The sequence below is a fragment of the Parasteatoda tepidariorum genome, chromosome X1 (genome assembly GCF_043381705.1).
Source record: "Parasteatoda tepidariorum isolate YZ-2023 chromosome X1, CAS_Ptep_4.0, whole genome shotgun sequence".
NCBI lineage: Eukaryota > Metazoa > Arthropoda > Arachnida > Araneae > Theridiidae > Parasteatoda > Parasteatoda tepidariorum.
In genome coordinates this window covers 10,224,551-10,235,112 of record NC_092214.1, presented here as the reverse complement: position 1 = coordinate 10,235,112, position 10,562 = coordinate 10,224,551, and the positions used below count along the sequence as shown (strand labels likewise).

At 28.3% G+C, this 10,562-nt stretch overlaps 1 protein-coding gene across 1 annotated transcript in view; it reads right to left on the bottom strand.

Moving 5' to 3' along the window:
• The window catches only part of LOC107455833 (transcription factor egl-13-like), a 189,870-nt gene extending 185,864 nt beyond the window's left edge, over positions 1 to 4,006 (bottom strand). Inside the window, exon 1 of the mRNA XM_043044639.2 lies at positions 3,909 to 4,006. Coding sequence (XP_042900573.2) covers positions 3,909 to 3,919 — 11 coding nt within the window. The 5' untranslated portion in view covers positions 3,920 to 4,006. The remainder of the gene's footprint in view (positions 1 to 3,908) is intronic.
• Positions 4,007 to 10,562: the final 6,556 nt, after the last annotated feature.

Genomic DNA, 10,562 nt, shown 5'->3' with positions numbered 1-10,562 from the left:
ACATGACAAATCAAGTCATATGATATATATATATATATATATATATATATATAAATAATCTTTTAAAAATATTTTATTTTTATATTTTTTTTTTCTTCTCTTTTCATTAATCTTTATTATTATACATGTTTTCTCTATATTTTTTGATTTCATAGCTGTTCTTAATTTAACAACACTTGCTTATTATCATTCTTCAAAATCAAGTGCAGCAGTTAAAACAGGCTATTCGAAAATAACGTGCAATTATTGTTAAAAACTTTTATCTTCAATTTGAATCAAATATTTGTTTTGTTTTTGTTTTTTTTCATTTCATTTTCTTTAACTGCGACATTATTAATATTGTTTATTTTTATTTTTTTAACAAAACTTTAAAGCGTTTAAAGTAAAAATCATTACCCTTTAAGTATAAATTCAAATGTTAAATTATATTTTACGTTACACAGCTAGCATTTTGCTTGTAATCAGACGATTGTCATAGATTGTGATATTTATAATTGTCGCCAACTAAAATATCTAAAATTTAAACTCTGAATCATTTAATAAAAGACTTTAAAAAGAAAACTATTTCAGTTGCATGAAAGTGTTCGAAAGCAAGTGAAACATCCGTCTAAAGAATTCCCACAATAGTGGTTATTGAAGGGGGAATTGAGAGGAACCTGTTGCCGTCCCTTGAGGGGATGAATGAAAAAAAAAAATACAATTGAAACGGTACAAAAGATAGAGGATACAAAACATTTATTTCCTCTAGGAAAAGAGTTTTTGTTATGAGCTTGTGTCGGTACTAAATGCATTTTTTTCTTTCAAGATTGGATGTTTTTTAAGAGAAAAATTTATTTTATTAATTACATATTTTATATTTTTAACGCATTTTTAAAATTATAATTTTTATTCACTGATGGATAAGGGAAACGTAAATTAAGTACTATTTGTTATTTCTTTATTACTCATATTTCCAGCACACGTAACTTTTATTTAGTATATTTCTTATATATATATTTTATACTATTATATATTATATGTCTGATATTATTATATATCTTATATTATTATATGTCTTATATTATTACGTATCTTATATTATTATATATCTTATACAAAATTATATTTATTATATTTCTTTAATACAATGAAATCCGTCAATTTCACTACCTGTCGAAGTTGTCCTCGATTTTTAAGAATTCAATTTATTATGCATTATTATTATTATTATTAATAAAGACAAAAAGGATAGAAAGAAAAGTGAGAAAAATGAAGAAAATTAATACGTTTTATTTACTGCACATAAATCATAAAATAAGTTAAAAATATAGAGAAAACATGGAAAATAATGAAGATAAATGAAAACAGAAGAAGAAAATTATCAAAATAAAATATTTTTAAAAATAGTTTTACAAAAAGTTTTTATTTTAAAAAAATATTAAAAAAACAAAATTACACATACACACACACATATATATATACATATGGAGATTAAAAAATTACTCATACATCTCTCAGTTGAACTGACCAATAAAGCAATGCTCCGCATTGGGTTATCAAGTGGTCAAACTTCAGGTTTCTATGATTGTTCATGATATTCCGTATTTGTTGTCCGTTATATATACATATATATATATATATTTATTTTTTTACTTTTCCATAATTTGGAGAAACGAGGTTGCGTGACTTTTAAAAATAAATAACTTTTAAAACTGCTTATTGGTATACATTTAGTCATATATTTTTCGAACTTGCAAATCCCACCTTTTTAAAACATTTTAACATGGCTTCACATTTCACCTTCAGTAAATAATGTAAATATACACTTATTATATTTTTCATTAAAACTAAAGTATCTTGTCGAAAAAAATTTATATAGCTATTATAATTTTTTGAATTTAAGTTTTGTATGTTTTAAAATTAATTAAAAATAAATAATCATTTTTTTATTTTCCCGTATATTCTTACTTTTCTTTCAAGTATATTTAAATAAATGGAACTATAAATAAAAATAAAATGAATGATCTCATAAGAATTGAAGATCCCAAAAACTACATTCCACCCACACCCCCATCATAATAAAAAAAATTAAACTATGCCTAAAATGCTTTAGAAATATTTGCTTTGAGAGTATATAAAAACAATTTCAGCGAGAACAGTTCCAAATATTTAAGTTAGTATGAAATTATTTATTATGGCTTTAGAGGTATGAAAATTTTTTTTTACATTGGGAAATAGAAGATACAATAAAATTTAAAAAGAAAATTTTATAACAAAAAAGAGAAGTTTGACACTTTTCAATAAAATTTTTGATTCGAGTCCCAATTTTTTAAATTTTGCTGTTATTTAATTGTACTTTTATATTTATTATTTTCTATAAAAAAAAAAAAAGAAAAAAAAAAAAAACAGAGGAAAAANAAATAAAAAAAAAAAAAAAAAAAAAAAAAAAACAGAGGATGAAACTCAGTGATCCCCTGATGAATACTCGTTAGGTTCTTCAAAAGATCGAAACTCACTCTGTTACAAATATAGTAACATGCTACAGTTATATAATTTGAATATAACCAGTTATATGATTTGAATAAAAGTGTTCTACTTTGTTAGTAACAATGGTAAATGTAATGAACAACCCCTACTTTTGTTATAGAAATAAATATAAAGAAATCGTTTTGTTCCCCATTTTTTAAAACTCAATTTTATTTTCATATTTTTTTCTCTTTATCCATTACAAAAATATGAAATCGAAAATAAAAGAAATCGACTACATTATGTTATTTATTGATTGATTTCTAAGTACTGTCCTAGCAAAAACGCAACTTTGAAAAAAGGTCCATGAAACTGAATTTTGAATAAATTTTGAAACTGAATTTTGAATGAATGAATTTTTATTCAATTTTTAAAAAGAATTTGTCGGAGAAACACAAGAATATTTGTGAAGCAAAATAAATATTATTCTTAATCTTCAATCTAGAGAAGAGATAATAGAATAAGAGATAATAGAATAAGAGATAATAAAGTAGGTAATATAGATAGAATTGGAAAACATAATCAAAATTTCTAAATGAAGAAAAAATCAAATGCAATTTTGGAGCATTTTAAAGTTCAGAGAGATGTTTCAAAAGATGTTTCAATTTATTAAATAAAAATTAAGACATTATAAGTATCAATGCAATTTGTATACCTAATTAACCCTTAAAATGTATTAATAGCTTTGTACCATCTTAAAGAAAACATTTTAATATAAAATAATTTTTCTATTTAATTCTGTTTTTAGGGTTTTTAGAAGATTTAAAATACACATTTCAACTTTTTTAAATGAGATTTTTCCGAAGGAAACCCTTTAAATGTTGAATTAACAGGGCAAATTACTAGAACTATTTCCAGGTTGAATAGTGTTTCCTAATTTTATAACACAGAAAAAAAAAAGAAAAAAAACTAATTTGTGGTGCCAGAAAGGGCCCAGGATCAACCTTAACCTAAGTTCAATTTTTAAAATTAAGGCGAGTAAAATTTAGATAACATAAAATATAAAAGATTATTCTGAAATCACTACTCTTTAGCTACTTGCATTTTCAATTGAAAAGTATTTTGTTTAAAACCCACGCAATAATTTTAAATTACATTCAATTAATAAAAAAAGGGTTACCATTTATTTGCAATATGATAAAACAGAAAAAGTGAGTTTTTAAAAAAATTTACTTATTAACTTAGTTATTCGGAGCAATTAAATGAATAAGTTTAAAAAAATAATTATGTATTTTATTTATTTTAGCAACGAATGTTTGAATATTTTTTTTATTTACAATAAAAGTGTAAGAATTGAGAGGTCATAGGAAAATAAGATATTCTCAAGATGTTAAAAAGAAAAGAAAATAGGATATCTTTTATGTGGACATAATAAATGGAAAATAAAAAGAAAGTGTACTTACAAAATGGCCATCAAGACTATTCAGGACTAAGGATACGACAGTCCTGTGTTTGCATCACCTTATGTCGGTCTGTTCGTTTGTCGGACTTTGTTCAACTCACACAACAATGGATTTCTCCAATAGGAGAAGAGCTTCTCCTTTCTACTCCAATCGGAAGGTTAGAAGGGAGGAGCTCTAGGTGGTTACACACCAATGGTGAAGGTTGAAAACAGTCGAAAAAGATTGTCACACCTCATCCACCCCAGCACAATCATTGGTACAAACTTTTCTATTTCCTGAAAAGAAAAAGATTTTCAAGTATTATTTCCGCCTCTAAACTCATAAGTAAATGCTCTTGCAATTGTTATTCAAAATTATAACCAAATAACAATAGGTCGTCCATTCCAAAGATGCGAGCAAAATAAAATTTCTATTGCTTTTATGAAAAAACGAGATTTATTTCTTTAGCGGAGAATATTTATTTTGTGAGGGATAAAACGATTTATTTATATAGAATTCTGATGCAATGGTTTTTTTTCCGACAAGGTTTCTTTATACTAAACTCGACAGATCAATCATTTGGAATTTCTTGTTTGAATGGACAATTGAAAATGAAAAATAATTATTTAATACAATTCAAAAATAACCTTTTGAAGATTCTTCAACAAACCTTTTTTTTCGGAAGCTATTATTTGAAAACTAGTGTTTTCTGTTATAGAATACTTTGAAGTTATAATTGAACATTTTTAACAATTTTAATTTAGAAAGTGTATACTAAAGTAGTACTTCAAAAAGAAGAGAAGTAAAGTAATAATTTACTTAATACAAAAGAAGCCAATAATGATGAGCAACTAGATTGTGACAGGTTTAATAAATCTTTCTGGACAATATATTAATTAGATAACGTGACACTCGTCTATTTCTTTCTCAAAGATAATCAAATTAATATTATAATACTCTTTGTGAGATCGTGTTGGATATAGGCTCGATTTGGGGATTAGATTTAATTTATACTATTGTTGAGAACATAACTATATCCTACACTTATAAGCAAATTATTACAACAGTAACATTATCATAAATTTAACTAAATATTTCAGCATAACATAGCAAAATAATTTATAAAAATAATGCAATACTTTTCATTTCCTAATTTGATAAAATCGACGGTTATCCAACAAATGAAATTCAATTCTATACAAAATCCTTTAGTAAATTGTGTGTTAAATTTAATAAATGAATATATTTATGTATATAAAAAATTAGATATTAAGAATATATCTTGATTATTTATTTTGATTATATTTTTAATTATTAAGATTATGTTTTTAAGATTATATTTAAGATTGGAAAATCATGTGCAAATCCGATTCGGGTAAATTTTTGATAACCAAAATTGATTGATTTATCGTTTTTTTTTGTCACTACTTCACCAGGTTGAAAATCGTTTTGATAACAGAACTATATTCTGTTAAATAGTTCAATTTTAAAGTAATACATATATATATAATATNAAAGAAAAATTATCCACAATGCCATCAGACATACCACTTCTTAATATTTTGGAACAGAGCCTTCTATGAACATATATATATGCATATATATATATATATATATGCATATATATATATATATTCACGATTCACGATAAAGAATTTTAGTTCACCTCAACACCAAAAATGGTCACAATTATACACCAAAATTTTCAACAAAGGTCCAAAAGACTTTAGAAGTCATTCAAATATTAAGTAAGCAAGTTTTCGGTCTTTCTAGCTTTCCAACAATAATTAGCAAATTTCAAAACCTCTCCCATGCTTTGTAACCCCCTTGTTTTTTACTTTGACTTTAATTAGTCTAATTAATATAATTTTAAGAATCTAATATTGAGAATTTTAAGTAGTCTATGGTTATTTAAATAAAATAAGGATGGTTATTTAAATAAAATATGAAACTTACATAAATATTTTTTGTTTCAATTTATTTTACAAAATTTGAAACTTTTAGAAGAATTTTTTCTAATTTTTTCATATACTAATTTTTGATACGTTTTTCAAGCGTAATTGTTTTTTAATTTTTCTTGATAATTTTCTTTTTGTTTTTAAGTGAGCCGGACGTAAGATATCTTAACTCATGAACTTCTTTCTTCATAGGAAGTTAACTTCTTTTTTCATTTCCTTCACTGCAGAGTATTTCTTGTTATAAAATATTTTCTGGTAATTTTTAAGAGAAATTTATTTATTCATTTTTAGAAATTCATTATTTTCGCAGGAACTAGAAAATTTAAAAAATTCTTTTGCACTTATATAGCTCTTCTCATACATAATCGAAAAAACTTGTTTTTCGATTAACTTGAGTTACGTGTTGCTGAACCGGACGTACTCTTCCTATAGAAAGACTCTAAAGGCCGGGATAGCCTGGTTGGTAGGGAACTGGGCCCAAAAGTTCGTGGGTTTGACCCCGCCAGCCCGTGTTGTAAATGGTGACTGATGCACGTTATATCTGTCGAGTCGCAAAGTACTCCTTGTTCCTATAACAAATCAATACCTCTGGGGGTTCTGATCCAGGAGTTTCCTTGTTTTCAGGATTGATTCAAAATTACAAGGCTGCGGATTTGAAAATTAGTAGTCGTAAACCTAAAATTAGGTCAACTGTTCTACGACGGATATAAAATATAAAATAAAATGTAGAAGGATTTCTTCAAAGAAAACTATATAACAGTCATTTTGTTTTGCATTACTTTGAAAATATTTTTTTTTGCAGTTTAGTTTTACAATAAAGAACGTTTTTCAGAGTTTTGAGTTATTCTTATGTCTTAATAAAAATAATTATCCTTTCTGAAAGGGAAAAATCGGTACTTTTTTAAGATGCCAATATATAAAGTGTTACAGCAACGCATAAAAGCACAAATAATACAGCATAAAATAGGCTAACATTCGTTTCACTACTATAATGATGATATATTTTCTATTGTTTATGTGTTGTAACTTGTTTCTAATTCTTATACATTTCAGCATTTCTCTTTTTTTTTTATCTGTTCTCGTTATGATACCGCTATTTCCTGTGATGTTTTCTTTCATGTTGTTTCCACATTAACTCTTTAAAAAGCTTTTGAAATTGATTCACATTCTCAAAAACAACATTTAAAAAGATTTTTGGGGCAGCATGGCCAACTCGTTAAAATCATTTTAGCTCATTAGTGGTCTCGCCCTCATGAGATTAATTAATACTCACTGCATTCAGTTCAAATCTACTGGATAATATTGAAAAATCGTTAGCATCAATGGGAAAAGCGTTCCTTCAATTTGGAGCTATAATAGTTTAGTCAGGTCCTAAGTTTGGCTCATTGATGATAATTTCATTTTATCCTTCATGGTTTCTGAACACTTTAAGAGAAAAATTTTTGGAACCCGTTTCAATTCACGACCTAAGTGTACTCCTATGGAAAAATATGAGCAAGAAGAATTTTTTTAGGAATGTTTAATAGAAGTTTTGCAAAATATTTTGAACTTAGGTGTATATAATACAGCCATGACATCGTCAAAAAAGACAGTTATTCAATGTCATAAGTTTACATTTGAGAGGAGAATAAAAAGTAACAAAAACAGTTACATAAATATAGTTTATCAAAAGTAGGAATTCCCCTAGCCCTTCGTCTGGACCCGTGGAGGTGACTATGGTAGCGAATTATAATTATTTCAAGTGGGGTGTGAGTTTAGGACAGGTTTTGGTTTGGGTCTGCCAGGAAAAGGGAATCTTTTCTTCGGTCTATTGTGTTAACCCTAGAGGGATGAGGAGCTACATTCCCTGAAATGTGCTATTCTTGTTTCCATAGCAGCACACGGTTTCAGACTTTGTTCCGGGGGGAGTTCTTACCGTAGACAAACTATACCTCATCACCAATGAAGTGTAACTGCGTACCCAAATAGTCAGGTCTAATGAAGAATCGAAACTGAGCCATAGATTCACTGTGAGACCCGTCGAGAATGATGCTTGGTCAAAGATTTATGCTCTTCTTATTAGTATAACATCTTTCAATAATTGTCTATTGAAATTAATTGAACTTTTTCTTCTAATAGTTGTTGACATAAAACTCTTGGTATTATATATAGAGCCCTTTTGACTGGTTAATTAGTTCTCTTATAATTCCGCGAAAATTGGGATTCCACTGGAAAGCGTTATTTTTATTCAATGAATGCAATTCATGCATCGATTTTCTGCATTTTATACATATGAAGAGTGTCTTAAAATGCCAAAATTCAATAAACTTAATCCAAAAACTCTATTGAGCAAGCAGTCGTTCTTGAGATAGAAAGGATGACGGCATCTATAAATTTCTCAATGGAACAGAAAAGTTGTACTAAAGTGACACAAATCACATTTATTTCACAATTGCAGGTTATTTTGACAGCACCCACTGGGAAACAAAAGGTGAAAAAGGTTACGAAAACTACAGCATTATCCTGTTCTGGATTACAGGAATCATTAATAAAGACTTCAATCAGTGTGTTTCAGGATATGGTTATTCATTGTTTCCAGATCAAGCTGATGTAGAATAGTGGTGGAAGTATCGTGCTTCACAAGCTCCTGCTCTAGGCAACTGGATTATAGGAATCATCAATAAAGACTTCAATCAGCATGGTTCAGGATATGGATATGCATTGTTTCCAGCTCAAGCTGATGTAGAATAGTGGTGGAAGTATCATGCTTCACAAGCTCCTGCTCTAGGCAGCTGGATTGCAGGAGTAATCAATAAAGACTTCAATCAGTATGGTTCAGGATATGGATATTCATTGTTTCCAGATCAAGCTGATGTAGAATAGTGGTTCAAGTATCGTGCTTCACAAACTCCTGCTCTAGCCATTTAGATTGCAGGAATCACCAATAAAGACTTCAATCAGTATGGTTCAGGAAATGGATATTCATTGTTTCCAAATCAAGCTGATGTAGAATAGTGGAGGCAGTATCGTGCTTCACAAGCTCCAGCTCTAGGCATAATGTTATATATTATTTTAAACAATCAGATTTTACTTGATTCTCAGTTTGGAGAAAGAAGTTTAGCCTTAAAGCTCTTTTCCGATATTCTGGATGAATGGAATTTGTATTAGGACTTAAGGTTTCTACAAGTATTTAATATTTAGACCAAAAATTAATCAACTTAAATTTTCTAAATCTGATCTATTTTGATTTTAAAATTTTCACTTCGAAACAGCACACTTACTTCGAAAAAGAATCTACCGCGGAAATAATTTGACTTTTCGGTAGGGATTTTAAACCCAATAAATCGGTAATTGACTATTTATGCAGTTTTCTTCAATGGTAACCTTGTCTTGAATAGTAGTGAAGTTAGGCCAAAACTATGCTAATAGCCTTTGACGAAATTGTAAACGCTATTGCTTTTAATGTGCAGCTGAACAATATTATAATATACGGTTCAAATTTCACTTTGTTGTTTTGGTAAGTATCTTCTTGGAAGTAGAGCACATTCAGGTTGCCTATTAAATGCTCTGTGTACGTTTGAAAAAACTCATTTTACGTGAAAAAATTGTGTGTGAGGAATGGAAATGATGTCATGGTTAGGAAAAATTGTGCTTCGATTGCATTTTTGGAATAACATTCCATCGGGTCTTATGCATGAAGTTATTTCAAATTCGAAAAAAATCTTTTTTTCAACTTGCGGGAAAAGACTTACTGTATAAATGTAGATGCTAATGAGGTCATACTCTTCGCAGGAGCCACGATAGCTCAGGGGATAGAGCGATCGCCTTATAATGCGATGATCCGGGTTCACCTCATTGTAAGGTGAACGCTCAGCCTTACAATGGCTGGTCGAAACGAATTTCACATTTGGCTTGCACCGAAAACAGTGCTGACGTGAAAAATTTTCAGTCGTAGACGGATCATTTTTTAGCTAACCGTCAAGCTAACCGTGGGAGGTTCTCGTGGCCTTCCTCTCCATGTAACGCAAATGCGGATTAGTTCCATCAAAAAGTCCTTCACGAAGGCATCATTTGATCCAGAGTTTCCTTGCCTTCTGGATTGGGTTTAAAATTACAATGCTAAGGAGTTAAACATTAGCAGTCGTAAACCGAGAAATCGGGTCGGCTGTTCAAAGACTCTTATAAAATTCACTTTATATGTAATAATAACAGAACATTAAATACAATTATTGTAAGATAGTGAGTTAAGATGAATTTCATTTAAATGTAGTAAAGCTTGTTTAATGGCTCCTATAAGCATCCTACTTAATTCCAGTAGACACAACCTTTACTCTTTAATCGAATTCAATCAATATTTTCTAAATTTTTATTTTATTTTTCGACTGCTTGACACGCTTGAAATCCTTTCTTGTAAACGCTTTCCAAAATTTAAAATACCTGAAAGGATTTCTATGATTTTACAGGAAGCAGCACTATAATAAAATCTGTGTAGGATTAAAATGTAAATGCATTTTTTTTATATACTTCAATATTGAAACATCAATAAAAGAAATACTATACAGGGCAATTACAAAATAACTTTAGATGTTCTGACTTCTGAATCATAGTGTTATAAATTTTTATCAAAATATACGTTTTCATCATTTCTGAAACCATTCAAAAATTAAAAGTTTGATAATTTTGTAAAAATGTTAGCAAGTTTGTACAACTTATACAAATTAAAAAAGTGGAATTCTAA